At 46.3% G+C, this 26741-nt stretch overlaps 6 protein-coding genes across 7 annotated transcripts; 3 read left to right on the forward strand and 3 right to left on the reverse strand.

Annotated features, from left to right (window-relative positions):
• The first annotated feature begins 936 nt into the window (after nucleotides 1–936).
• LOC128300703 (27 kDa glycoprotein-like) lies at nucleotides 937–3812 on the forward strand. Of its 2 annotated transcripts, none has more exons than XM_053036863.1 (7): nucleotides 937–980; nucleotides 1766–1969; nucleotides 2201–2534; nucleotides 2620–2783; nucleotides 2851–3004; nucleotides 3072–3201; nucleotides 3267–3812. In XM_053036863.1, the coding sequence occupies exons 2-7, from the start codon at nucleotides 1912–1914 to the stop codon at nucleotides 3378–3380; spliced, it is 954 nt and encodes a 317-aa protein (XP_052892823.1). In that variant the 5' UTR covers nucleotides 937–980; nucleotides 1766–1911; the 3' UTR covers nucleotides 3381–3812. The 2 variants fall into 2 exon arrangements, with proteins under 2 accessions (XP_052892823.1, XP_052892824.1); XM_053036864.1 differs by lacking the exon at nucleotides 937–980 and adding an exon at nucleotides 1524–1636.
• LOC128300701 (coiled-coil domain-containing protein 34-like) lies at nucleotides 3645–5028 on the reverse strand. The gene is made up of 5 exons (XM_053036862.1): nucleotides 4851–5028; nucleotides 4416–4791; nucleotides 4258–4349; nucleotides 3915–4183; nucleotides 3645–3856 (listed from the first exon to the last, which is right to left on the reverse strand). Exons 1-5 carry the CDS (start codon nucleotides 4976–4978, stop codon nucleotides 3645–3647), a joined length of 1077 nt encoding a protein of 358 aa, XP_052892822.1. The 5' UTR covers nucleotides 4979–5028.
• On the forward strand, nucleotides 5028–7005 carry LOC128300704 (27 kDa hemolymph protein-like). The gene is made up of 5 exons (XM_053036865.1): nucleotides 5028–5880; nucleotides 5972–6412; nucleotides 6486–6630; nucleotides 6705–6822; nucleotides 6886–7005. Exons 1-5 carry the CDS (start codon nucleotides 5829–5831, stop codon nucleotides 6901–6903), a joined length of 774 nt encoding a protein of 257 aa, XP_052892825.1. The 5' UTR covers nucleotides 5028–5828; the 3' UTR covers nucleotides 6904–7005.
• Nucleotides 7006–7593: 588 nt separating this feature from the next.
• On the reverse strand, nucleotides 7594–11429 carry LOC128303534 (retinol dehydrogenase 12-like). The gene is made up of 4 exons (XM_053040517.1): nucleotides 10794–11429; nucleotides 8580–8685; nucleotides 7935–8500; nucleotides 7594–7863 (listed from the first exon to the last, which is right to left on the reverse strand). Exons 1-4 carry the CDS (start codon nucleotides 11288–11290, stop codon nucleotides 7647–7649), a joined length of 1386 nt encoding a protein of 461 aa, XP_052896477.1. The 5' UTR covers nucleotides 11291–11429; the 3' UTR covers nucleotides 7594–7646.
• An 8407-nt stretch (nucleotides 11430–19836) lies between these two features.
• LOC128301124 (protein MTO1 homolog, mitochondrial) lies at nucleotides 19837–22159 on the forward strand. The gene is made up of 4 exons (XM_053037453.1): nucleotides 19837–19934; nucleotides 19995–21785; nucleotides 21867–21927; nucleotides 21988–22159. The coding sequence occupies exons 1-4, from the start codon at nucleotides 19882–19884 to the stop codon at nucleotides 22081–22083; spliced, it is 2001 nt and encodes a 666-aa protein (XP_052893413.1). The 5' UTR covers nucleotides 19837–19881; the 3' UTR covers nucleotides 22084–22159.
• Nucleotides 22160–22411: 252 nt separating this feature from the next.
• LOC128301125 (synaptic vesicle 2-related protein) lies at nucleotides 22412–25063 on the reverse strand. Its single transcript, XM_053037454.1, has 7 exons — nucleotides 24975–25063; nucleotides 23882–24400; nucleotides 23694–23818; nucleotides 23566–23629; nucleotides 23336–23461; nucleotides 22773–23266; nucleotides 22412–22706 (listed from the first exon to the last, which is right to left on the reverse strand). Exons 2-7 carry the CDS (start codon nucleotides 24368–24370, stop codon nucleotides 22412–22414), a joined length of 1593 nt encoding a protein of 530 aa, XP_052893414.1. The 5' UTR covers nucleotides 24371–24400; nucleotides 24975–25063.
• Nucleotides 25064–26741: the final 1678 nt, after the last annotated feature.

Raw genomic sequence — 26741 nt, forward strand, 5'->3', positions numbered from 1 at the left:
ATTAATCTTTCTGTCAAAAAGATTCCCTATTTCCGATGTTTTGGTGTATACGTTGTAATTTTCAACAAGCAGTAAGTATTTTATTTTGATTTATCTTAAACTTAACCACGTAAGTTGACAACCAGCATACCCAGGTATTCCATACATTTTGTATGGAGCATTACGTTTCTCTTCTGCTTCTTTTCTTATTGTGCTGATTTTCGAGTCAAATTCAATGGATTTAAAATTTAAAATGGATCATTAGTTTTATCGTAACATAAAACACATAATGAATACACATAATTCAAATAGATTTTAGATATGCAAAACCCAAGTAACCAGATTGGCTTAAGCAGCCGATTTGGCAACGCTAAAGATATAAACCAGCTGTTTTCAGATTTTCGATACCAGGAGAGCATGCTTTTCAAGAGGTGACACCTAGTACCAGTCGCGCAAGATGGCGCTCTACTTCGTGTGCAATGTTGAGCAACAGTGCATGCAGCAAACTTGTACAACTTGTACTTGTACGCTGCATGCAACAAACTTACATACAAGTTAAACGATATTTGCGTGCGTTAAACGATAGCATTTTAGGACCAACAAGGGATAAAAGCTTTACAGAAATTTTCCTTCGTTCATCTTTTTCACACCTGGTTTTCTAAATCACACCGTTTGATAGAAGAGCACAGATTAATCGCCGTAGATTTATTATGAATGCACATGATTTTTCGGAAAAATCAACCAATACCAACACAAGATGCGTTTATAAACTCGGGTTAAGAACGTGCGTAGAGCGCAATCGTGCTGTCAGAGAGATTAATCCGATTAATCTTTTGACAGAAAGATTAATCCGATTAATCTTTTGACAAGAAGATTAATCAAGGATTAATATTATTCTCAAAATTAATCGCGTCTAGACGTACGGTGACTCACCAAGGGTTAATTTTTGACGTTTAGTGTCGATGGGTCCAAAACAACAACAAACGACACGGTCCCGTGCTGTAAGCTAAAAATTGCATTTATATACGCTCTCCGAGCAATTGTGTTAGTTGAAGTTAGGAAAACCAATAACATTGCTAAATAATCATGTTCAAGGTTTCTCAAATATTTATCGAACAATTTAGTAAAGTGGCTATTTAATTGGGTTGTGTTCAATCCAATGTAGACTGACAACTGCAACGATTGTGCTGTAGACTGACAACTACAACGATTGTGCTTGGAATAATTGTTTTCTTACGCGCGAGCTCAACGGTTTTGTGACCGGTTTATTTGTGCTTAAAATTACAAAACGTTGTGGTGCATCTATTGTGTTTACGAATGATTTTACTGTAAAGCTGCTTATCAAAAGTGCAATAGTGTGTGCGTTCAACGCGATCGTGGTATGTCGTTTGCGCCTTGTTGAACTCGTTTTGTGTTCTTTGTGTTGTTGCTCATTTATTTTACTTGACATAGCATTTTACTGCTGTTTTATGCTTAAATGTTTTATGACTAATAAGAACTAAGAATTATAGTGTTACCTCCCGTTGCCCATTATACACGGGGACGGTACAGCAATGTTCGTATGGGCATGATGGTTGCAAAAAAAACCTTGTTCATTGCACAGTATTTGTACAGTTAATGAGTCGACAAGAAGCTTTTGCGTGACGACAGCGGCCAGGTATCTCCTGAGGTTACACAGCATGACCTTGCCATCAAATCTAAATGCCTTTCACGAACGAACAGCGCACAGGTTCGGTTCAATCGTTGGTGCTCTAACTCTGATCCGTTATCATCATTGTTTCTTCAGGTATTGTACAGCTTGCTGGATTGATAAGAAATCAAACACTCGCGTCACACAGTCGTGGATCGGATCATTTGCCGTATAGCAGTGCGTCGGTGCATGTAGAGTGTTTCGATTAGCTGTGTGTCTTTCGTGTTTGTTGCGTCTGCAAAATGTTTGAAGCTGTTCGAATCGGAAATCTATGCACCAGTGCAGTGCTGCTGGTGATTGGTAAGTCAAACAAATTGGTCTTAATGTCCAGAGAAATTGCAGGGCTCTAACAAAAGGATGCCTCGTCTCTGGTATGTGTAGGATTACTCACGAATGTGGCAAACGGCATGGTTAAGCTGATAAGCATAAGGTCTAGCGATAACAATCCTTACTCCGCTCAAAGGTCTTTGACGAGAGTGATTTTGGCAGCATAACAAAGCAAAGCAATCTTACCCACGTACCGTGCTTTAGCATTCCATTCCAGTGGAGTTGTAGCCGATGCATCCACCGACCAGGGAACGATCGACCTGAACAGTATCGACATCAACAAGCTGAAAGATGATGTATTCGCGGAGATACTGCCCCCCGAGTTCAAGAACGTAACACTACCCAAAATGGAAGACATCCAGAAAATCATCAAAGACAAATGTTCCCGTGTGGCCGGCAGCGATGCGTCATATGAAGAAGCGGAACAAGCCGCCCAGAAGTTTGGCGATTGCATGAAGGATTTGGTAGACTTTAGCGATCTGCAGGAGGAGATCAAGAAGGCGAAACCAACCGGTGATTTGGATACCGTGTTCAACAAGTAAAATCATTTCTCTCCGTCCGTTCATGCAAATTTTAATATTGCATCTAAGCGATCCTGCATTGTTTTTCCCACAACAAAATAGATACTGCCGCAGGCGTTCCGCTGCCATTGAGTGCATCGATACGTTCTCAAACAAGATAGACGTTTGCTTGGAGAATGACGAAAAAGAAAGCAAAGTGGTGGCGGTGAACATTGTGCATGGTCTTTTAAACTTTGTCTGTCATAAGGATGGCGATCAGATTGCCTGTAAGTAGCCGTAGATATTAGCAATTAACATGCATCGGATAACACATCATCCCATCGCCTGTACCAGTGTTCATTGCAGAGGAAGGTCCGGAATGTTTTTCCGACCAAAAAGACGCTCTGATGGACTGTGTCAATGGTACACTGTCCGGGTATCTGAAGGACGATTCTGCCCCAGTTACCGAAGGTCTGCCGAAGCTTGTAATGGGCAAAAAGCAGTGCGAGTACGTATGCGTGCAACTATTGAGTTAAAATATAAAGTAAGCTAGCACCACTTGGTATTATTTTTAGCGAAATGAGCTCACTTCAAGAATGTATGGTGCAGGCTCTGGAAGGCTGCAAAGAATCCACACCAGCCAATTTGGTTGAATCTTTGTTCAAGTTCGTGCGGCGGGAAACACCATGTGCCAACATTACGGGTGTAAGTAAAGACAGCAAAAGGCATAATTTCGGGCGAAGATTATCATTAATTTTCTTTGTTTATAGGAAGCAAATCCCAGGAAACTTGCCCGAGCTGGTGGAGAACTAGCGAAAGCTTCCCATCAAATCATAACGTCCACGTTGATAATGGCGTTGGTTGCCAAATTGTTAATAGGCTGAAAAACCACCAATTTTGTGTCCAACGAATGTTCCTAGTTCGAAGTTGACTGATCAATGTGAACAAAATCTTTCTTACAGAACAAACTGCAAACCACATCAGGGGACTTTTTAGATAGTAAATAGAAAGTGTTTGCGATGCTCCATGTTTGAATTTATAACAGTTAATAAAACGTTTCCAGCCGGACTTGGTGAAAAGAGGCCAAAGTTTAAATAATAGTATGTAATGATGCAATGAATTTGGCACTAGAAAAAGGGTCCCAAACCTTAATCGCTGTTGTTTTTCCACGGTTCGGGATTGACGAAAATCTTCGACACAGTTCCACGCAAAGTATTAGGCCCCTGATTAAGTGGAACCGGTTTCGGTTTATGTTTGGCACTTTTCAGCCATTGTTGATAAACTTCTTTCGATATTTTCTTTTTTTCCTGCTGTATCTGTTGCTCCAGTTGCTTTACGGTTAGATTTCGCAATCTTTTTTCTATAAATGAGTAAGCTAGTGTTAAAATACAATACGATACAAAATCGTTGTGCATTACCTTCCTCGCGCTTCCTAACTTTCTGGAGCCAGTTCTTGTATTTCGCATCCGGATCACAATACAGATGTTCCGAGGAAATATCATGGGATTTGTTGTTTTCTGAGTTCGGACTACTTTTCTTACCGTTTATTTCTTGTTTCTTTCGTATCATCCATTCTTGAATCTTTTTTTTACTCATTTCCTTGCGTTTTGTTTCGTCCAGTTCTTTCTGTCGTTGGAGCTCCTGTTTAGTGAGCATTTCTTTATCACGGTTTCTACGTATTTCATCACTACACCATTCAGACCATAAATAAGTGAATTATTAGGATGCTTTATTCAAAGTGCTACAGTGTTGTGTACTTACTTTTTAGCTTTGAGCCATTTTTTGTATGCTTCCGGGTCAGGTACACGCTGCTTCGACGCAATTTTAACTTTGATTATTTGGTGTCTCGGATTCTAAGGAGTTAATTGCAACGGTAAAATATGAAAGTTAACCACTCGTTCTCATTGGAAAATACTTACTAAATTGAAACTCGCATCACCACCCCCACGATCGATAGAAACGTGTTGGTTCGGTTCGCCTTCATCGTCGCTGCTTAAGTCGAGCGTATCACTAGAATTGCTCGAACTATCGCTTTCGAGATCTTCAAAAGCAGTATCGTTCTGTAGTAAAGTGCAGTCATGATCACTGTTTGTTTCGTATCTTACACCTGGAAGCGCACTACCGGACTCTTCATCGGATGATGGTTCCGTTTTTGCGAATGGTTGAATTTGTGACAAAGCAATACATAATTCAGATTCGTAATTAGCGGTTTCCAATTCGCCGTGATCGTTGTCCACATCGTCTGTATCGCTCTCTTGAGAATTCCACTCGGTCAACACATGTATCGCTTTTATCCTAAGATTTAGAATTATCAACAACCTTAGCCCAATATGCAAATGTTAAATGTGACTTACTCTTTGCTTTCTTCACGTTTGGTGTCCATTCCTGTGCTATAGTTTGAATGTACGACAAGGGTAGCTTCTGCAACATCCACCATTTGTCCGTTGTACGATAGTGATTGAAGATGCTGTGCATATCCCATAGAATGCTTTGATTGAAAAAGTTGGACATTAGCCTATTTAGATCCATTTTTTCATGCACAGTTAATTGAATAGAGTAATAATAGTGATCAATTGCTTCCCTTTGAAGCTTAAGTTGCCGGCCGATAACTCACGGCGACTTGTGCTTGAGTAGTACTTAATGAAGGTTCAGAAAGATCCGATACTTCACGATCAATTAAAAGTTAGGCTATACATAGTTCAGAATGACATACATCACGTATAGATATCAATTGTAGACGGCCGTTCTGATCTACAATAGCAACTAATATGTTAAAAGCAAGAAGAAAAACGAGGCGTAGCTGACGAAGTGCTCACGTTCATGGGTGCATCTGTACTTTTATCACACGCGAATGGTTGGGTTGGTCAATAACACTCAATTGAGTGCGGCTTCGCACGATGGAAGCGAAGGTATGGAAAGATCCGCGATCGCGCTCCAAACAGTCGTACAGATTACGAACTTTACTCCCAGCTTCCGTACACTAGCGCATCGGTCGTAACTCCCCACCCTAACCGGTGCACGATCATCTAGTTGAGTGGCTTGTTGCTCCGGATCCGAGTGGTTGAAATATTTATTTCCCGCAGCACCACATCATCCTTCACTGCGAGATCGCCCGTGCCCTGCCGAGCTCATATCAGTTTATTGTTACGATTAGCGGCGCGTCGTCTTTCGGAGCGCAAGCAGTTCTGGACTCCGAGGATCACGACCTTTTGCAACGAAATCGAACAGCGACGTATAAAAGCCAATACGGGTTGCGATTAATTCATTGTGCGTTGACGGTTACGGTGTGTTCGAGTGGTTTGCGAGCGTGTTGTGAAGTGTTATTCGTTGTTATGAACATGTTAACCGCAAAAATGTTATGTTTTGCATTGCTAGTGGTGTTCGGTAAGCATTTTTTTAGGGATTCTGTATAAAATTCGCATAGCAGATCTTTTATCAAAACCGCGTGGATGTGCATGATTGTATCGTTTATCAGCTGGCACAGCAATGGCGGATGTGTCGAACCAAATCGACGTTGACGCTATTCGAGACCGTCTACCGGAAAATCTTCCGATCCCGTCCATGGAAGAGGTGGAAAAGATGCTGCAGGACAAGTGTAACACTGCTGGGGCGCCTGCCGATGCATACAATAATGCGAAGGAAGCGACAAAAACTTTTGTCGAGTGTGGAAAGGGACTAATTGATATAGAGCAGTTCCAGCAGGAAGTGGAAGCCGCCAAACCGACCGGGGATCTGGACACGGTCTTCAACAAGTACTGTCGCAAACGGTCCACGTTGATCGAGTGCGTGAACACGTTCGCCAACGCAGTAGATCCATGTCTGGAGGCAGAAGAGAAGGTGTTCAAGACGTCTGGGTTGGATATCTTTAAGAACCTGCTGAACTTTGTGTGCCACAAGGATGGTGACCAAATTGCACGTAAGTTGTTCGTATGTCATTCTTCAGGTTGGAACTAACCATTCTACACCCGATTTTAAACTTCCTCTGTTAGTGTTTATCGCGGAACAGGGACCCGAATGTTTCCTGGAGCAGAAGAATGACTTGATTGCGTGCGTCAATGAAACATTATCCGGCTATGTCCCGGACACTAGTCTGACCACCATCCCGAAGCTAGTCATAGGACCAAAGCAATGCGAGTAAGTTATGTAGTCAATGCTAGATACTTCAGTGCATCACACTGAATTATAATTCGCTTTTTCTGCTTTACCAGGGACTTTACCAAGCTGCAAACATGTATGGTTCGGGAGCTGGAGCAGTGTAATGAATCGACACCGGCCAACCTAGTCGAATCGTTGTTCCGATACGTCCGCAAGGGATCACCGTGTGCGGTAAGTTGAAGTTTTTCAAAAAAAAAAAAATTGTATGATGCTAAGCTGCTGATACGCTTACAGAACAATGCGGGCCGTTAACAAAGCAGTGGTCCTGTGGGACACAACTCACATACGTAGGAAACGTTTCGAGCTTTTTCTCTGCTGTTATTAAATAAACTATAGCACTCAAACGCGATGAAAGTTGGACCAGTTCTGTGTGATTGCTGTCTGAGAAATTAGCCATCGCACTGTAATCTTCTTTGTCCTCAATACAACTGCGCTGTGGAATTTATGCTACTTTCTTCCGATAATTAGAAAGATTATTCCGAAGGAATTGTGGAAGCTGTGAAGGGTTGATTCCTCTGTTAAGCTGATAACGCGTCGTAATTAATTAAAGGCATCTATCGGCAAGTTTCAAAGCGTCGTACATTATTATCAGTTCCGGCTAAAATTATCAATTCCCGGGAAGTCGAAGAAGCAAAACAGGGTCTATCAAACGGTTGCTTTACTTTCTCCTGCGTGTCATGAGTAGGCGTGTTAAACTCGGCACACAGATACGGTGATGATCGATCGTCAATAATAAACGTATTGATGATACATTTTGCCACGAGACGGTAAACGGTAAATGAAGATGAAAACCTTTCTTTTATATGTAGTCATAGTTTATGCCGGTTGGAGGATCGGGGTTTGTTTGAAATGCTGTATTTCTTCTAGACCCTAAGTACAATACTTTCATTGATTATCGTCTAACGATTGTTCTTTAGGAGATATATGAAAAAGGAAAAGAGTGGAATGAGTAAGGGCCAAATTGCCCAGGACGTGGGCAACACACAGCAGGGCGATTATTGAGAGAGTCCGGTCAACCTTTCGCTCAGATTCCAAAGCCATTCCGCCATTGTGTCGTCCTTCGCATGTGGTTCCGGTTCCTTCTGCTTACAGTCACTGTAGTATAGACCCGTCTGGGAGGCAATCGTTGGTTCCATCGCGCAATACAGTGTTGTCTGGGCGCCGGATTTGGGCGTCTTAAAAAACACCCAAAAGACAGGCTTCGCCATTGTTCTGTGGGTTGTGCAAAAGAGAAAAAAATGCATTAACCATGGATCGTTACCATGAGGCTCAAAACCCCCCACCTGAGGCATGGATTAAGGTGTCGCATTAGCTCGGTATTAATCGCTCCCGGGTGTAACGCGTACGTGTTGACACCGGTACCACTCAACCGCTTGGCCAGATGGCGTGAGAAGAGAATGTTGCACAGCTTGCTCTGCGTGTACGCATCCCACTCCCCGTAGTCCTTCTCCGCGTTGATGTCATCCTTGTCGATGCGTCCCCACTTGTGACCAAGACTAGAAACCGTCACGATCCTGCTGGGCGCGGAACGTTTCAGCACGTCCAGCAACAGGTTCGTAAGCAGAAAGTGTCCCAAATGGTTAGTGCCGAAGTGCATCTCGAAACCCTCCTTGGTGTAGGCTTTCGGGCACGCCATCACGCCCGCATTGTTGATCAGCACGTGCAGCCGACGCTCCATGCTAAGAAATGTCTTGACAAAGGCGCGGATCGACTCGAACGATGCGAGATCCAGCTCGAGCCCGAACACATTCTGGCTGCCAGATTTGTCCAGTATCTCCTGGCGCGCTTTCTCCATCCGTGCTGGATCTCGACAGCCCATATAAACACGTGCTCCCCGCTTGGCACATTCCTTTTTGGAACACAAAATAGAACAACTGAGTAGTGGAGCGCGTTCTAAAAAAAAGAGAACACATGATGGGAACACTTACAATGGCGGCCTCCTTTCCGATTCCCGCATTGGCACCCGTGATGATGACGACCTTCGCATCAAGCCGGATGTCTTTGTTCTTAAATTGACCACCCTGAAAGAATTTCCTGCCAGATGGTGGGAGGAAGTTATTGAGGGCGAGAGAGAAAGCATTTATTTTCAGATCAATGATGGTTTGACGTTCAATAATGGCACCGTACGCTAATGTGTGAATAATACCTCAAACAATAGCCTGCGCCATTATTTTGTCGCCAAATAAACTAACCGATGAAGGGTCTTTTAGTGATGGATGATGACGAAATAATGGATTATATAATATTGAACCATTTCCATCGGTTCAGTTTAAGGGGATTTCTCGTGTTAACGGATCAAAATTGCCAGATCATGGTCATGAAGCAGGTGATCACGAATTACGCCGAACGACATATCGAAGTTCCAGCTTTAGAGCGATCAGCCTGTAGAATCTAATCAATGGAGGAACTCCTCTAACCTCCTTTCGGGACTATCGGTTTCGGTTCAGATAAGCCTGCATTAAAAATATCAAAACACTCAGGTGGCATAATTCGAAGTGATTGTTTGATAAACTGGTGGATGATGATTCGAGCATATTGGCGAACGATCGAGATCGTTCGATAAGCATATTCCCATCTAGATAGAAATCTTTCCACTAGTTCGCGAAGCATAATGTTCCGCTAGTCGAAGAACCTTTTGAACAGAAGTTCGCGAGCTTGTCTAACATCATTCACCTTTTGGAAGTGAGTTGCCTAGCGATCCTCCACCGCAGGGTTGGTTGAACTGATCATTTTTCCACGAACTCTCCTCCCCCCCCCCCCCCCCCCTTCGTTCCACACTTCCTCTTTTATTTCTCTTTCCCCACTGGGAAGGGAAGACAAGAGAATGCCTCAATGAGAGGTGCATAAGGGAAGCAGGCAGAAAGGGCAAACTGGGCACACACTGTTCAATCCGACTCGCACGCAAATGCACTATTTGTTTGCCATGTTCTAATGCTGCAGGGTGGGTGGGCTTTTGACGGGGAGTGATTTGCAATGGCACATGAACCTCAAACCAACCCCCATCCCACCGGTCCCCTAGCAACGGAGCGAGAGGGGAGCTGATGATTTGCGAGAGATGCGCAACAGATAGCAAGTCGGAACCTTCGAAGTACGCTCGGTTCGCAGGTTTTCCGTATCACGGCGCTGGGCAGTGGGCAGAAAAACAATAGAATGCACCATAATTAAAGGCCTCTACGGTGTATGATCTCCATCAGCAATCGATGTAGGGGGGCCATTTGTTGTGAGGCGGGGGGGGGGGGGGGGGGATAAGGGCATTAGACGAATCCGTCCTATAATTAAATCCACAGCCACATATCGTTTGTTGCGAGCTGATTTAAACTAGCGCAAAACGCTTTGCTCTCCAAAGACCAGCAAGGGGAGGAAAATCTGACGCAAAACAGCTGTCGACGCCCCCAGGCTGCTCATCCTTATATCCGGCCTGTTTCGTACGTTACCTCATTTAAATTTAGCTATATTTGCGCACCACACTAAGCAACGGGGCAAACAGAAATGCCTTCAAAAATAGCCCACAATGTCTGACAAAACCTACATGTTGCGGTGTATTTTTTTTCTGCTTATGTTTGACAATATACCAGCACTGGAGACGGTGGACTGGGACACAACTGATTAAATAGAACTGCTCGAACCTACTACACGCAGCATGTCACGGTGCGTTCAAGGCTGGCCCGTGTAATGTGCGTCCTCCTCCACAACCGGTAGATAACGCTCTGTGACGTTACAAATTTTGGGTACATCTCGAACATTGCCTTTCATCGGTGAGATAAGAACTCACCCACCGTTCATTCGATTATTCGCAGTTCTTCGCGATATAGCGTAGATAGCGCCCATAGCTGCCTAACCTCGTTGCTATCTTTCTGCTCCATTCTTTCGCATTGGCCAATAAGCGAGCCGCTTGTTGTGTTTGGAATAGGTGGAATGATATTCTTTCCTTGAGGGAAGGAATTTCTATCCGATCGGATATGGAAGCAGCACCGAGCAAATGCGGTGCGCAAGCACATACGGTCAAATTATAATTAAGCGATCATCGATGGTGGTGATCAACCACGATCGCGACCGGAAGGCCAATCGTTCACCATTCGTGTGTACCGGGCGACATTGGCGTATCGCGGTGTAGCGTACTCGCGGGCAGCATATTTACTTACCTTACGAAGTAAACGATCGCGAAGATGAGGATGAACGAACCAAGGCAAATACTGACGATCATGAATAGGTCATGTTGGTGCTGCTGCTGTTGCTGCTGCCGTAGCTGATACTGTTGCTGATGCAGTTGGTACTGGTATTGAAGCTGTTGGTGCTCGTTTGGGTGCGATTGCTGATGGGGTTGCTGCTGCTGCTGCTGCTGTTGGTGCTGTTGCGGCTGTGGGTGATGTGGACTAGCGTCCAGACTTTGTGGCAATGACGGTATGGACATGGTAGGAACGGGCGCAGGGACAAGATCGGTAAGGTTGCGATTCGATAGACCGGCTGGTGGCGCACCGGACACCGGGGACGATCGATTGACGATTAGCTTCACTTTCCGTTCGCCCGTAACGCCCTCAGACGTGGTGCATGTGTCTCGAATAGTAATTGCAATCGCCTGCTGTTGCTGCTGTTGCCCCGGCTGCTGCTGCTGCTGCTCCTGCTGATGTTGGTTGGTCATTCATTAGGCGGCAGCAGAGCACAATAGGAGCGAGAAGAAGGAGGGAAGGGAGACGATTCACCAGCGAGGACAACTGGAAACCGAGGCAAGTACCACGGCCACCGAACGTTTGCCAATATTTTCCAATGTCATGCGGCTGTCCGTGGAGGTGGTGGACGAAGATACGGCGATTGTTAGCGAATTGCCAGTGCCGAAGAGTATCGATCGATGGACTGGTCGTCTTTAGCACTCTCTTGAAATGGATCCACTTCCTTCCGTGGTTCGATGCAATTTAACGAACACACGCACTAACACACAATATCACAGGTTTTGGAACACAATCGTGCTGAGAAAGCGAAACAACAGGGTGATTTATTTCAATTTCAACACTTTGCTTTCTTCGCGCACTTTTCCACCTTTTTCACACTAAAACAGTCTAATTAAAACATTCGTCCCCTGATGAGTTCTGTAGATCACGTACGGAAATTCTGTAGCACGCAGGGCGTTTGATTATTACGTGAAACACGCGATCACGGAAAGGTGCTGCTGATGCTGTTCGCGCGTCGATCGCAACATTCGCTTTGATGCCACGCCGTTTGCGTGTACGCCGAGTGGGCACGTCGAGCTGTTCAGTAGCTCCATCCATCCGTCAGGGTCCACTAACATGGGAACAGTGGTGGGGGTTTTAGACGGCAAACGATTGATTCTCCGCTGTATTTTGCGGCTAGAATGAACGATCGCTGGCGTGTGTACGATTCGGTAGAGCTTGCAACAACACGCTGAAGGTGTAGCGTTTTCACTGCAATTTTGCGCCGGAGAACAATGCTCTCCCGAAGCTGAGACGATGTGTGGACAACAGAACAAAGGAGTTAAACGTTTAATAGTATACGAATACGAGTGTTGCAATTTGCCAGGACGTGAAGTTCTTGGTCTAACAGTGCTATAAATAAAAAGATTTAAAGTTTCACTTTCGTTCCCGTGTTAAATCTGCTTATCCGAAGGGGATCCATAAATTGTTACTGGTTAAGGTAAGGTATATGTCCGTTATGGACAAGGCGTAATGGATGAATCATGGAATTCCTAAAACCTGCTAATAACACGGAAAACTGTTGAGAACCCCGAGAACACTGCCGGAAATTTCGTTAATAAACCCCGTAAAGTTCGTGGAAAACTGCCAGAAACTGAAACTGCTGAAAATTACCTATAAAATTTCTTGTTACCCATCGAAAAACTTTTAGAACTTGTAAAAACTGTTAGAACAAGCGATAGAAATTCCCCGATCCACCGATTCAACGCTTGGGTTGTTGAAACCCCATTGTAAAAAAAGATTAAAATGGCCAAAGAAATTTCGGCTATGTTGAAATTGAATGGACAAAATTTTGTAACAGGAGAGCATGGTCTGTAGCAGGTGGATTCAATCCATCGAATCCTGCACGAAATGAGCAGCGGCGGATCAAACGGTAGGCGGAGTAGGCGGTCGCCTAGGGCCTCGCCGTGTTGGGGGCCCCAAACAACTTTTGCCGATTGTGCAATTTTTGGAAATTTAGCAGCAGAGTTAATTTATAGCATAAAATCTAGTTAAAAAGGTAGAAAATTGGTTAACCTTGGTTAGATAATTTTATTTTATTTGATTAACTATATCGGCCCGGTTACATCGCTACTCAAGAGCAGTATGCAGTGTATTCAAACTCCTTCTTCTTTATCGGCACGACATCTTCAGGATGTTTAAGCCTACCATTTCTATTTTTTTACTTTATTTACCCGTAGGATAGTCAGAGCTGCGTACGGAGGTTTGGTGGTCCAAATGAAATTTTTCCGTGGTACTGTCTTGTACAGACCGACTGCGCTACCAATACACCATCTGGCCGCCCCGTGAACCCTTATATGCTCTTTTACTTCAACCTATTCATGAATTCTATTTCTTGAACGGGATTTTTTCATCTGTTCATAAATGATCCTACCGTTAGTTGCTAGAATAGAAACCATGCTTGTTTTCACTTCCGCAATATTTGCCAGCTATTGCCATTGCGATACTCGTGGTGTGGTATTGTTTTCTCTCACCGATTGAACCGTGAAAATGTCCAGCCTACGTGTTTCGAAACAGTATTGTGGTGGAGTATTGTGTTTAGTATTTCGATTGTCATAATTTCTGCAAGTTTGCAAGCCGGTAATGATGTTATAACCGACACAATCTGTCAGTGTACTACGACATAGCTAGCATTGTCATAGAATATGAATAAAATCATATTGCAATCATTAGAACTTTCTTTTCCGTTTGATATTTGATACCTCATGGTTCTTGGAATACCATTTCTGTCTTTCTTGATTATTACTTAATCGAAGCTGGATTGTAGGTCCAGCTTATGTCCACCCATCCCAAGCTGTCCAAACACTTCATCATATCCTCTTGTAGAATACTGTTCAAACTACATTGTTGTAATCTCGGTAACATTTGCATCGTTGTTAGACTGAAATTGTTCTAAAATTTCCAATTCTAAATCCATACAGTTTTAGATCATCGCCGCGAAATCGTTGATCTAAATAAAAAAAAGAACACGAAAAAAGATACTTGAAGAAATCAAGTATGCGTTGATATAAAAACGATGTGTTCAGTGAAGAACCTATCATGGTAGTCTTGCTAAAACATTGTCGTGCGTGCTGAAAGCGGTCTCGTTTTTTTGCATTGAAAACTCAGTTTGTTTGAGAAAAATTAGTGAGTGCTTTGTGGTGTTGTATCCCTATAATTTGCTACTGGCTATCAAATTGTGCATTGGGAGCACGTAGTGTGTTTCATATTGATGTAAATGTGCAAGTGTATATGTGACGAAATGATCGCAAGTGTCATCACAATGAGCGAAGAGATCGGCCCAGAAATTCTTGGATTTCTTGACGCACGGACAACCGACCTAAAATTGGAGCATCAAATTTAATACGCGAAATTTAATCGAACGATCGAAATTCACATTAATATTGCTATTACATACTTTCAAACACGTGAGAACGATCGCTAAAAAGTAATATCAACACTATAATATAAAACAGAAAGCATCCTTCATCTCGCTCAAACTTTTCGTCGGCTGGTACGAAATTCCATACAAAACCAGCTGTTTTCCGATTTCCGGTACCAGGAAAGCATCCACGGAAGAGGTAGCACCTTGTTCAGCAATTTTGGTCGAAAACCGCCGAAAGGTATGCAAAATTAAAACATTAACTTTCCCGTGGGTCGAGTAAAATTTTGCAGCAATTTTGCTCGAAAACCGCCGAAAAGTATGCAATGTTTAAACACTAACTTTCCCGTTGGTCATGAAAAATTTCTTCGAAAACTACCAGTTTTCGAATGTGTAGTACCAGGAGAGCATCCACGGAAGAGGTAGCTCCTGGTACTGCGCCGTAAGGTATGCAATGTTTATACACTAACTTTGCAACCAATTTTCCGCCGTAAGGTATGCAATGTTTATACACTAACTTTGCAACCAATTTTCCGCCGTAAGGTATGCAATGTTAACACATTAACTTTTCATACAAACCAGCTGTTTTCAGATTTCCGATACCAGGAGAGCATGTTGTTCAAGAGGTAACATCTTCCATCCCCCTCCCCCCCTTTCCCCTCTAAGATGGCGGTCAAGATGGCGGACAAGATGGCGGACAAGATGGCGGCCAAGATTGCGGCCAAGATGGCGGACAAGATGGCGGACAAGATGGCGGACAAGATGGCGGACAAGATGGCGGACAAGATGGCGGTCAAGGTGGCGGCCAAGATGGCGGACAAGATGGCGGACAGGATGGCGGTCAAGATGGCGGCCAAGATGGCGGACAAGATGGCGGCCAAGATGGCGGACAAGATGGCGGCCAAGATGGCGGACAAGATGGCGGACAAGATGGAGGACAAGATGGCGGACAAGATGGCGGACAAGATGGCGGCCAAGATGGCGGCCAAGATGGCGGACAAGATGGCGGCCAAGATGGCGGACAAGATGGCGGCCAAGATGGCGGACAAGATGGCGGACAAGATGGCGGACAAGATGGCGGCAAGGATGGCGGACAAGATGGCGGCCAAGATGGCGGACAAGATGGCGGACAAGATAGCGGACAAGATGGCGGACAAGATGGCGGACAAGATGGCGGACAAGATGGCGGACAAGATGGCGGCCAAGATGGCGGACAAGATGGCGGACAAGATGGCGGTCAAGATGGCGGCCAAGATGGCGGACAAGATGGCGGCCAAGATGGCAGACAAGATGGCGGACAAGATGGCGGCCAAGATGGCGGACAAGATGGAGGACAAGATGGCGGACAAGATGGCGGCCAAGATGGCGGACAAGATGGCGGACAAGATGGCGGTCCAGATGGCGGACAAGATGGCGGACAAGATGGCGGACAAGATGGCGAACAAGATGGCGGCCAAGATGGCGGACAAGATGGCGGACAAGATGGCGGTCAAGATGGTGGCCAAGATGGCGGACAAGATGGCGGACAAGATGGCGGACAAGATGGCGGACAAGATGGCGGACAAGATGGCGGACAAGATGGCGGACAAGATGGCGGCCAAGATGGCGGACAAGATTGCGGACAAGATGGTGGACAAGATGGCGGCCAAGATGGCGGACAAGATGGCGGACAAGATGGCGGCCAAGATGGCGGACAAGATGGAGGCCAAGATGGCGGACAAGATGGCGGACAAGATGGCGGACAAGATGGCGGACAAGATGGCGGCCAAGATGGCGGCCAAGATGGCGGACAAGATGGCGGCCAAAATGGCGGACAAGATGGCGGACAAGATGGCGGACAAGATGGCGGCCAAGATGGCGGTCAAGATGGCGGACAAGATGGCGGTCAAGATGGCGGACAAGATGGCGAACAAGATGGCGAACAAGATGGCGGACAAGATGGCGGCCAAGATGGCGGACAAGATGGCGGACAAGATGGCGGACACAAGATGGCGGACAAGATGGCGGACAAGATGGCGGACAAGATGGCGGACAAGATGGCGAACAAGATGGCGGACAAGATGGCGGACAAGATGGCGGACAAGATGGTGGACAAGATGGCGGACAAGATGGAGGACAAGATGGCGGACAAGATGGCAGACAAGATGGCGGACAAGATGGCGGCCAAGATGGCGGACAAGATGGTGGACAAGATGGCGGCCAAGATGGCGGACAAGATGGCGGACAAGATGGCGAACAAGATGGCGGACAAGATGGCGGACAAGATGGCGGCCAAGATGGCGGCCAAGATGGCGGACAAGATGGCGGACAAGATGGCGGTCAAGATGGCGGCCAAGATGGCGGACAAGATGGCGGCCAAGATGGCGGACAAGATGGAGGACAAGATGGCGGACAAGATGGCGGCCAAGATGATGGACAAGATGGCGGCCAAGATGGCGGACAAGATGGCGAACAAGATGGCGGCAAAGATGGCGGACAAGATGGCGGACAAGATGGCGGCCAATATGGCGGACAAGATGGCGGACAAGATGGCGGCCAAGATGGCGGACAAGATGGCGGACAAGATGGCGGCCAAGATGGCGGACAAGATGGAGGACAAGATGGCGAACAAGATGGCGGCCAAGATGGCGGACAAGATGGCGGACAAGATGGCGGACAAGATGGCGGACAAGATGGCGGACAAGATGGCGGACAAGATGGAGGACAAGATGGTGGACAAGATGGCGGACAAGATGGCGGACAAGATGGCGGACAAGATGGCGGACAAGATGGTGGACAAGATGGCGGCCAAGATGGCGGACAAGATGGCGGCCAAGATGGCGGACAAGATGGCGGACAAGTTGGCGGCCAAGATGGCGGACAAGATGGCGGACAAGATGGTGGACAAGATGGCGGACAAGATGGCGGCCAAGATGGCGGCCAAGATGGCGGACAAGAAGGCGGACAAGATGGCGGACACAAGATGGCGGACACAAGATGGCGGACAAGATGGCGGACACAAGATGACGGACACAAGATGGCGGACAAGATGGCGGACAAGAAGGCGGACAAGATGGCGGACAAGATGGCGGACAAGAAGGCGGACAAGATGGCGGCCAAGATGGCGGACAAGATGGCGGACAAGATGGCGGACACAAGATGGCGGACAAGATGGCGGGTGGTAGGTGGTGACTCGTGGGAGGTGGGTGGTGACCCGTGGGAGGTGAGTGGTGACACGTGGGAGGTGGGCGGTGATCCGTGGGAAGTGGGTGGTGACCCGTGAGAGGTGAGTGGTGACCCGTGGGAGGTAGGTGATGACACTTGGGAGGTAGTGATGACACGTGGGAGGATGGAGGTGACACGAGGCTCAGGCACTCAGGGGCTCAGGTGTCTGAGTGGCTGAGGGTCACCTCTTGAAGTACATGCTCTCTTAGTATCGGAAATCTGAAAACAGCTGGTTTGTATGGAAAGTTAGTGTATAAACATTGCATACCTTTCGACGGTTTTCGACCAAAATTGCTGTACAAGGTACTACCTCTACCGTGGATGCTCTCCTGGTACTATACACTCGGAAACTGGAGTTTTCGAAGAAATTTTTCACGACCAACGGGAAAGTTAGTGTTTAAACATTCAAACATACCTTTCGGCGGTTTCGAGCAAAATTGCTGTACTAGGTGCTCTTCCGTGGATGCTCTCCTGTATTTGGAAATCTGAACAGCATCTTCCTTAAACTAGTGAACGCTCTCACGGGTTTGATAGTAGGCAATGCAATAGTGATGGGCACATTATTTATTGCAATAGTGATGGGCAGGTTATTTCACCTGCAGCGCAAATTTTTTTCCACCTCTTGAAAAACATGCTCTCCTGGTATAGGAAATCTGAAAACAATTGTGTGCGCGGCAACAGTATAGCGGTTTTCACAGTTGACCAGCTGATTTGGTCATTGGACGAATTTGTCAGCATTTTGGCAACTCTCGTGACCCTGCACCTAATGGATCAAAGAATGCTATAAAACATGATCAATTGTTGAAAAAGTTCTGTAAGTAGGAGCTCACCACAGAAGTCAACCGTTAATTTTTGTTCATCGCCTAAAACATCTACATGAGCGGAACAGGTTGCTAAGAAATTTCACTGATTGTTACCGAAAAAGTAAACCGATTGGAAACTGTACCTTGGGCAAAAAAATCGTAGAAGGCGTTGAACTAATCAGGAATCATAAATGTACGTAAATCGTAGAAAATGTGATCCAAGTAGTGGCGTTATGGTTCTCCTTAGCTCATACAAACGTTTAAATATAGACTAGCTTAACGGCCCGGTTTCAGGGCTACGCAATAGAACTCTGAGTTGTACGCAAGGGAACTTTGTTTTCGATACTTTGCTGATGTTTGTTTGATCATGGAGATAGTCTTTCAACACAAAAACTTGACATTATTTTAGTTTTCAAATGCTAAAAGCTATGCAAATCTAACCGACTGTGCATAACACAAATTACTATTATTATTAAATAAAATTTGCGTTGTTTGCTTAATGGGATACACAATGTTAAACAATCCACTAAATAACAAATAAATAAAAGAATCGAAATTCACAACTTAGTAACTTGCTCATTCTGTATTGCAAATCGTACTGGACTATATTCCTGTTATCAAGACTCGGATTACAAGTCACGGTGATGATCAGATCTGGTTTGCCCAAAAGCACAAACAATGATCATTGAATTTTGATACTGTGCCCTCATGTATCCGCTGCAACTGAGTGTTGCATGGCGAATATCCCGGAAGCACTGCGAGCGAACCAATTCGATGGCAAAGTGCTCCTTGAATGCTGTAGTTTTAAATTCCACCACGTGCTGCTTCTCGAAATTGGCGCACGTATGATTGTAGCTCCATTTAGAAGAGTACAGATACAGTGGTAACTAAATAAAACGGTAGGCGGAGTAGGCCCTTTCTTACTGCGCTTTTCGCGTTGTCTCATTTCAAGTCCACTCAATGTTCCCCTTCCCTCATGCATCGATTTTAAAATTAAAGGCCCCATCTATAATTCCGCCCTGGGCCTCCAAAGGGATTGATACTCCACTGGAAATGAGAACTAGATGGCGCTCATAAATAAATCAGGTGTCATCCTTTCCACCGAATTGACAACCAGATGGCTCTCATAAATCTACTGCCATGATCGTCACGAAATTGACAACCAGATGGCGCTCATAAATCTGTTGTCATCCTCTTCTGCGCATGCTCTCCTGTTACTTCAGATCACAAAATCGATCGATTTCAGCAGTTTCATCGGAACTAATCGTGCGCTCTCTGATGAGCATGCTCTCCTGATACTTTGTTGGTGGTTTTACCACACGTTTTTGTTTCAAAAAAACAGTCTCGCAGAAATAAAAATAAATATTGACGAAATCAAGTACAATGCGGTATATAAAAGAAAATTAAAAATAGATTAGTACAAAGTGAATTTGAGTTTTTTACATCTTTTTCTATTTATTGCACAATTGTAAATTGAGATAAACATCGAACAACTTTTCACAAACTTTTTGAAATTAAATCAAAACCCGTATGAGAAATAAACTGCCTTATATAAACGACCTACCAGTAAGACAGCGCACTGTGTTTGTAAACAAACCATGCAGTACGAAAACAGCCGGTGCTGCTCAACAAAACCATCCTCTTCAACGGTGCAGAAATGTTACGGCCAGACCGGATTTGCCGATTATTTTACACGCACAGACTTCATACGTAAGTGTTACAGAAATAGTGTCTTTCTTACCAAGCCAGTTTCACATTTCTTCGTTGCAGTGATCCAATCGCAAATGGCATTCGCTGTACCTTTTCGTCTTCGACTGCTGGAGGGTCGTTCGATGTGATAATAGTCGGTGGAGGCCACGCTGGCACTGAAGCATGCAGTGCGGCAGCTCGGATGGGAGCACGGACACTGCTGGTAACGCAGAAACGATCCACCATCGGTGAAATGTCATGCAATCCATCGTTCGGCGGTATTGGCAAGGGCCATCTCATCCGCGAGGTGGATGCACTGGATGGTGTTTGTGCGCAATGCTGCGACCGAAGCGGTGTCCAGTATAAGGTGCTGAATCGACGAAAGGGTCCAGCCGTGTGGGGACCAAGGGCCCAAATCGACCGAAAGCTGTACAAACGCGAAGTGCAGCAGACGCTCGACAACACTCCGAACTTAACCATAATGGAAGCATCCGTAGAAGACATTGTGTTAAGCGACCAGGCTGAACAGCCCCGATTGGCCGGTGTTAATCTGGCCGATGGTCGTACGATTGTAGCGAAAAGTCTAGTCATTACTACGGGTACGTTCCTACGGGGTCAAATAAACATCGGACTGGAAACGCGTCCAGCTGGCCGTATCGGAGACGCACCGGCAATAGGGTTGGCGAAAAGCATCGAACAATTGGGGTTCCAATTAGGTCGCTTGAAGACCGGAACACCGCCACGCATTCACCGTGATTCGATCCGTTTCGAGCAACTGCCACGCCATCCGGGCGATAATCCTCCCGTTCCGTTTTCGTTTCTGAACGATCGCGTTTGGCTTGAACCGCATCAGCAACTCGATTGTTTTCTCACGCAGACAACTCCACAGGTGAACGATATCGTACTACGCAATCTGCACTGCAACCGACACGTGACGGAGGAGCTGACCGGACCCCGTTACTGTCCCTCGATCGAGTCAAAGATACTGCGTTTTGGGCACAAGTTGCACCAGATATGGCTAGAACCGGAAGGCTTTGACAGCGAGTTGATCTACCCGAATGGACTGTCGTGCACGCTGCCGGTCGACGAGCAGACTCGGCTTGTGCGCTGTCTGCAAGGACTCGAACAGGCAGAAGTAGTCCGTCCAGGGTACGGCGTTGAATACGATTTCGTGGACCCTCGTGAATTGTTTCCAACGCTCGAAACTAAACGCGTGAAGGGCTTGTTCCTAGCAGGGCAAATCAATGGTACGACAGGCTACGAAGAGGCTGCCGCGCAGGGTCTTCTAGCTGGTGCTAATGCAGCTGCCAGCGCACTCTCTCGAACCGTACCACTAACGGTGAGTCGAACGGAAGCCTATCTGGGTGTACTTGTGAACGATCTGACCACACTCGGCACGAACGAACCATACCGAATGTTCACAAGTCGTGCCGAGTTTCGACTAAGTCTGCGTCCGGACAATGCCGATTTACGACTCACGGAAAAAGGCTACGCACTGGGTCTGGTGTCCGAAGAGCGCTTCCAACGGGCGGTATCAATAAGAGCACGATTGGCGAAAGCCGTAGAACAGTTGCGCGATGTTCAAAAGGGTAGCAATCGGTGGTGTGCAGCGATGCAACTACCACCAGCAAAGGCAAGTGTTTTTAAGAGTGCATTTGAGATGCTGGCCATCTCGAACGATGCAATCACGACCGAACGGGTGTGCGCCGTTGAACCGAGCGTGCTGGGATGGGTTCTGGACGACCCGGAGCTTTGTCGGCGGCTTAAAATCGAAGCACTGTACAGTCTTTCGATCGAGGATCAGTCGCGTGAAGTCGAGGAAGTGTTGCGGAACGAGAGTCTCAGGATCCCGGACGCAATTGATTACCTTTCGTAAGGAATCTTCCTGCTCGGACTGGTTATTTAGGAACGTACTGTTATTCTAATTTGCTTTCTTTTTCTCTCTTTTTTAAGGAAATCTCTTAACCTATCCTTCGAAGAGCAAGAGAAGTTGGTCAAAATTCAGCCTCAAACGGTAAGTGTCTGAGCACGATACCTACATGAATCGCTAATAATTTCGATTGTTCCATCACAGATTGCTGCCGCAAGTCGAATTCAAGGGATAACGCCATCGTCCATCGTCCGGTTGGTAAAATACGTAAAGCAACACGAATTGATTGCCGTCACCTAATGCCTAATACCTATTCCCATACAAACAGCGAACTGACTGCAGTCGGTTTTGAAACGTGTTATAATTTGAAGGGAAATAAATAGATGTATAAATAACTATCCGTTACAAACGGGAACGCACTATACGACGAGGTGTTATATACAACAATACAAGAAACTTCCTAGCCTTAGCACACGAAGAAACAAAACAAAACAAACTCGTGGACAAGTCAGGGTTCCACTACGCATACAGCATAACTCTCTCGGCTTAAGCCTCGACTGTTGTTGATCTCGTTCAGAGGTAGGTATCTGTTGATAGGTAGTATGAGTGTGTGGGTGAGCTTCACCGGTTAGTGCGCCAAGTCAGCACCTCGCGTTTCGTACGGCAATAGCATACAGGCAACACTGGCACATGCTGCGAATATGCCGTACACGGTCACAGCGCTCCAGATCGACGACTGAAATAGCACCTGAGCAATGTACGGTGTAGCCATCGCACCGAGTCGTGCTAGCGCCGAACAGCCACCAACTCCGACCGATCGCAGCGCAGTCGGATAGACTTCCGGTGTGTAAACGTACGCCGCCTGGAACAGACCGGCAATGACTCCACGAGCCATAAATAAAATGATTGTTAAAAATACTCGTCTGAAAATATAGGATTATTTACGTTAAGACCCATGATGATCGATACTTATGAGCGCTCTCACTTACACTTCCGTAACGGTAATCAAAAGCACGCAACCGGCGTAGAAGAGAAACTGCAACGCCATCGTTTTCTTGCGGCCAAACTTTTCAATCACATAAATCGTCGCAAATATACCCGGGAACTCGGCCAGCGTTGTCCACAGCAGATCCATATAGTCCGTAGTGGCCAACGGTTGACAGTCGATCGTAACTCCATCATCAGCCATTCCAACGTCGGTGATGGTTTTGTTCTTCCCGCCAAACAGTTCCGTCGACATCAGTACCAATCCGTAGTAACAGAAGGCACACGACATCCAGATGAACCACAGCAGCAACGTGGTGCGCCGGAGCGAGCTGCCGAGCAATGCCTTCAAACTTCCCCGTGAACCACTGGGACCTTCCACTACAAGTCGGCCGAGCAGCATCGGACGCCGGTTATCCTTTGCGATCTGTTCCAATGTGTTCAGTGCTTTATCACTTTGACCGCTGGTAACGTGATAGCGAGCCGATTCTGGAAGCCACTGGAACGAAGCATACGAAGCATTAGGAATTAACGTCGAAGAACAATGAATCAAAGAGATTCCACTTACGGGAGTAATTATGGCGAAGATAAAGAGCGGTGCGGCCGATAAACCGAGCAGCCATCGCCAGCCCAGCGTCGGTGTCACAGCCAACGCGAGTGCCACCTCGAAACATGCTCCAAGCGCCCAGAAACACTGTAATCCACAAGCACAAAAACAGTTCCGAATCATTAAGTAAAATTATTTCTTTTTGGTTTTTTTTTTCTAAAGTTCCTCTTCAATTATGGAACTGCACTTACATCAAGTAATACGACGCATTTGGCACGCTGTTTTGTGGGAAGGAATTCTGCGTACAGTGTAACACTGAAAAGGTACAGGAATAGCTATCAGCTTGCTGGTTTAAATTAGTCTCAAGCGCACAACTTACGATTGTGGCACACAGCCGATGGCAAATCCGACGAGTCCACGCAACAGCAGCAACCAGCCAAAGCTCGGCGCAACGGAACTCAGTAATCCGTACAGGAACAGCAGCACTCCACACAGTGTTAAGGCCTGAAATTATTTCGCGCAAATAAGAGTTCAATTCGGACGCATTGATTCGTACGGTTCACATACTGGTTTGCGGCCGTAACGATCGCTCAGGTGACCCCAAAAGGTGGAACTAAGCATCATGCCGAGGAAGACTACCGTAGTAACCAGGGCCTGTTGATATCGGGAGATGCCCCAGTCGCAGTGCAGTGCCGGACCAAGCACACTCAAGATGGTCATCTCCATGGAATCGGCCATCCAACACAAACCAACACACAAGGATAGTTTAACTTGAAACCAACCAAATCCGAGGGCATTCACTGCCTGCGTCACGGTGTACGTATCGTCCGGTACGACACTGACCGATGCTAGCTCAAATTCTGGTGCCGCACCGGACAACATCGTTCCACCGGTGGGCGCTGTCGTTGCGGATCCATTCCCTCCCACTACCGCTGTGGTGGAGTCCACCCCGGAAGTGCCTCCCACCGCCGGACCCGTTGTTCCGGGTGGTCGGGGAACGTTTGCTCCGTCCATCTCCTCGTAACCTCGTGCCATTCCAACGCGTCTTGGCTTCATCCTGTCGGAGTTTTGCGCTTATGATCGGAGCTACGGATAGAACAAAAATAGAAATTAATGAGCCGGATCTATTGGAATGTGGCGGAGGTTCGTCACTTGTTCGGCCGTTGCTGTCCTTCCCTTCGTTGCTATCATTTCCTATCACGGAACACCGAGAAATCTTTCCCACTTCCCACCAAGTCCCCACCAGCGTTCGGAAAATGTTCGTGTGTCTGTCTGACTTTGTGGGAGTTTATACGCCACAATACGCATCACTACCTTGCACTTGCCGAAGCACGCTTTCGCTGGCAGGCAATGGGGCCTGTCTTTCTCACACACATTTTCTATTTCTACGTCTTTTCATTTGTTGTGCAGTGTTGTTGAGTCACCCTTGTTGTGCGCACTGTTTGTTCATAGCCACAGTAGCGACCGTGGCCAACGAAAGGTGCGAGACGCAACCACACAACTCACGAGCACAAACACACGCACACACACACTCCCACAGACGGAAAACCTCCGAGTTTGGAGTAAATTTCCAACAAATCGTAAATGGTTGAAATAACTCAAAAGCGATGTGTCTGTCGTCACCTTTTAATGTATTTCTAATGACGCGGCGCAAACTTACCGATTAGTTGTACGATTAACGATTAGGCTGTGGTTGAATTGCGACAGTTCCAGAGGTACTCATCGATCGGAAGGTGATCTTCGTTGCGGAATTGTGAACAGTTGTCTTCAGTCTTTGGCTCCCTGTGTTTCGTTGATCAGCTGTAACGGGCGCCCCTTCTCCGGAACTGGGTCGTCGATGCGTGGATCAGTCACAAATCACTCCTGCAAACGATCTACATGACTTCACAGGCACAACTACACACACTAACAAACGGACGCACTCGAAGGCTTTCTAGTTTAGTGCGGAAATAGGCTCACACCCAGCAAAAGGAAAACTTTTTTCACTACTCCCAAAATCTACACCACGTCGTCTAGTGTACTGGTGGTCAGCGACAATTCACATTCCTTGCGAGCCGAACGATCTGCAGCGTAGCAGTGCGTCCTCTGCACACAACTACACTGGGAGGGAACCAACGGAATGCACAATAGACGCTTCATGGGTTGGCCGAAGCGAAATCAACGGGACCGACCCGACCGACTGATCCGCAATGAATCGGCGCGTCCGGTAAAACAGTGGCACGCAAGTTTTCGTAGCTGTTGCCGCATTCACTCAAAGAATTACACAATTCTGAGTGACTTTTTATTTCAATAAAGACATTTTGTTTGTGTTAAACAGAAAAGTTTCTTGCGTGAAGCAAAACTGGAGCGATTTCTTTCGAAAACGCTGGCTCACTTTCTGATCACAACTAACAAGACTCGTTTTGTCGTCCACTGCACAACTGTTCAACCGATTTTACTCACACTATCACAGCAAATGCGCGAGAGAGCGTAAACTGAGAGCGAACTGCAGAGGAATCATGGAGACCGGTCTCCCCGGCACAGGGTGGTTCAGATGACGGTGATCGTTCGGGCGATCGTGGGCAAAGATTGTATAGATTCTGGTTGATTTCAAATTGCGAATGCCTTCCAATAATATCTTTACGACGATTATTTCGTACCTTACAATTTATATTCTTTAGTGTTAGCGCGTTTAGCTGACATGAACTTGCGAAAAACTCCACTCTATTCACATTCTGAGAACATTTTACCTGTAAATACTTCACCTAAAAACGTCGAGAATGTGTTATGTCAGCGTTATGCTACACTACCAGCAGCTGGTGCTGTGCGGAGAAGCTATGCGCCACATAACCGCTCCATTATTACGATTCCTTCCATTCACTGAACCCGTTCATTTGTTTCTTTTTTTCGGTTATTATAAATGATTCCTATTTTCAAGGTCGATATTTATTGTTATTGTTAAAACCTCCCGCAATCTGATCTCCAAAGAAAAAAATCTCACAAACCGGACTTTGGGAAACTCCTGAATGACACCTGTTAATTTCAACAGAGGCGAAACTTTGGTCAAGATATCAGATACAGCGAAGGCAGTTAGAATCCTGCGGTGACTATATAGCGGCAAATTCATGGCAAGGCCAGTTGCGAAATGCGCCTTCCACCGTTCTGTGTGTGTGTCTCTCTCTCTCTCTCTCTCTCTTTCTCTCTCCCTCTCTCTCTCTCTCTCTCTCACCCGCCCTTCCGATGCATATCCTGGCTTCCCTCCAATCACACCAGACCAGGCAGTCACAGGGTGAAAGGAAACACTGGCGAAGGTCAGGAAGGTACGCCACACTTTTGCTGTTTGCATTAAGTTGGCGGTATCATCGACACAGGATGGAATAAAATTGTGTCATCGTGGAGAGCTAGTGGCAATAAAGCTCGCTAGTTCGAGGTTGCAGCTGAACATGCA

This window comes from Anopheles moucheti, chromosome 3 (assembly GCF_943734755.1).
Source record: "Anopheles moucheti chromosome 3, idAnoMoucSN_F20_07, whole genome shotgun sequence".
NCBI lineage: Eukaryota > Metazoa > Arthropoda > Insecta > Diptera > Culicidae > Anopheles > Anopheles moucheti.

Excerpts from the sequence above, each read along its gene's own strand:
- LOC128300703 (XM_053036863.1), top strand. The coding sequence starts at position 1,912 with ATGTTTGAAGCTGTTCGAATCGGAAATCTATGCACCAGTGCAGTGCTG. Across the intron at positions 2,784-2,850 it reads GGATGGCGATCAGATTGCCT|TGTTCATTGCAGAGGAAGGT; the intron begins GTAAGTAGCCGT and ends CGCCTGTACCAG. Across the intron at positions 3,005-3,071 it reads ATGGGCAAAAAGCAGTGCGA|CGAAATGAGCTCACTTCAAG; the intron begins GTACGTATGCGT and ends TATTATTTTTAG.
- LOC128300701 (XM_053036862.1), bottom strand. The coding sequence starts at position 4,978 with ATGGGATATGCACAGCATCTTCAATCACTATCGTACAACGGACAAATG. Across the intron at positions 4,350-4,415 it reads GTGATGCGAGTTTCAATTTA|AATCCGAGACACCAAATAAT; the intron begins GTAAGTATTTTC and ends TTAACTCCTTAG. Across the intron at positions 4,184-4,257 it reads AAATGGCTCAAAGCTAAAAA|TGATGAAATACGTAGAAACC; the intron begins GTAAGTACACAA and ends TGAATGGTGTAG.
- LOC128300704 (XM_053036865.1), top strand. The coding sequence starts at position 5,829 with ATGAACATGTTAACCGCAAAAATGTTATGTTTTGCATTGCTAGTGGTG. Across the intron at positions 5,881-5,971 it reads TGCATTGCTAGTGGTGTTCG|CTGGCACAGCAATGGCGGAT; the intron begins GTAAGCATTTTT and ends ATCGTTTATCAG. Across the intron at positions 6,413-6,485 it reads GGATGGTGACCAAATTGCAC|TGTTTATCGCGGAACAGGGA; the intron begins GTAAGTTGTTCG and ends TTCCTCTGTTAG.
- LOC128303534 (XM_053040517.1), bottom strand. The coding sequence starts at position 11,290 with ATGACCAACCAACATCAGCAGGAGCAGCAGCAGCAGCAGCCGGGGCAA. Across the intron at positions 8,501-8,579 it reads TCGGAAAGGAGGCCGCCATT|GAATGTGCCAAGCGGGGAGC; the intron begins GTAAGTGTTCCC and ends TGTTCCAAAAAG. Across the intron at positions 7,864-7,934 it reads CACCTTAATCCATGCCTCAG|AACAATGGCGAAGCCTGTCT; the intron begins GTGGGGGGTTTT and ends CACAACCCACAG.
- LOC128301124 (XM_053037453.1), top strand. The coding sequence starts at position 19,882 with ATGTTACGGCCAGACCGGATTTGCCGATTATTTTACACGCACAGACTT. Across the intron at positions 19,935-19,994 it reads TACACGCACAGACTTCATAC|TGATCCAATCGCAAATGGCA; the intron begins GTAAGTGTTACA and ends TCTTCGTTGCAG. Across the intron at positions 21,928-21,987 it reads TCAAAATTCAGCCTCAAACG|ATTGCTGCCGCAAGTCGAAT; the intron begins GTAAGTGTCTGA and ends GTTCCATCACAG.
- LOC128301125 (XM_053037454.1), bottom strand. The coding sequence starts at position 24,370 with ATGAAGCCAAGACGCGTTGGAATGGCACGAGGTTACGAGGAGATGGAC. Across the intron at positions 23,819-23,881 it reads ATCGTTACGGCCGCAAACCA|GCCTTAACACTGTGTGGAGT; the intron begins GTATGTGAACCG and ends AAATAATTTCAG. Across the intron at positions 22,707-22,772 it reads TTGATTACCGTTACGGAAGT|ACGAGTATTTTTAACAATCA; the intron begins GTAAGTGAGAGC and ends CTATATTTTCAG.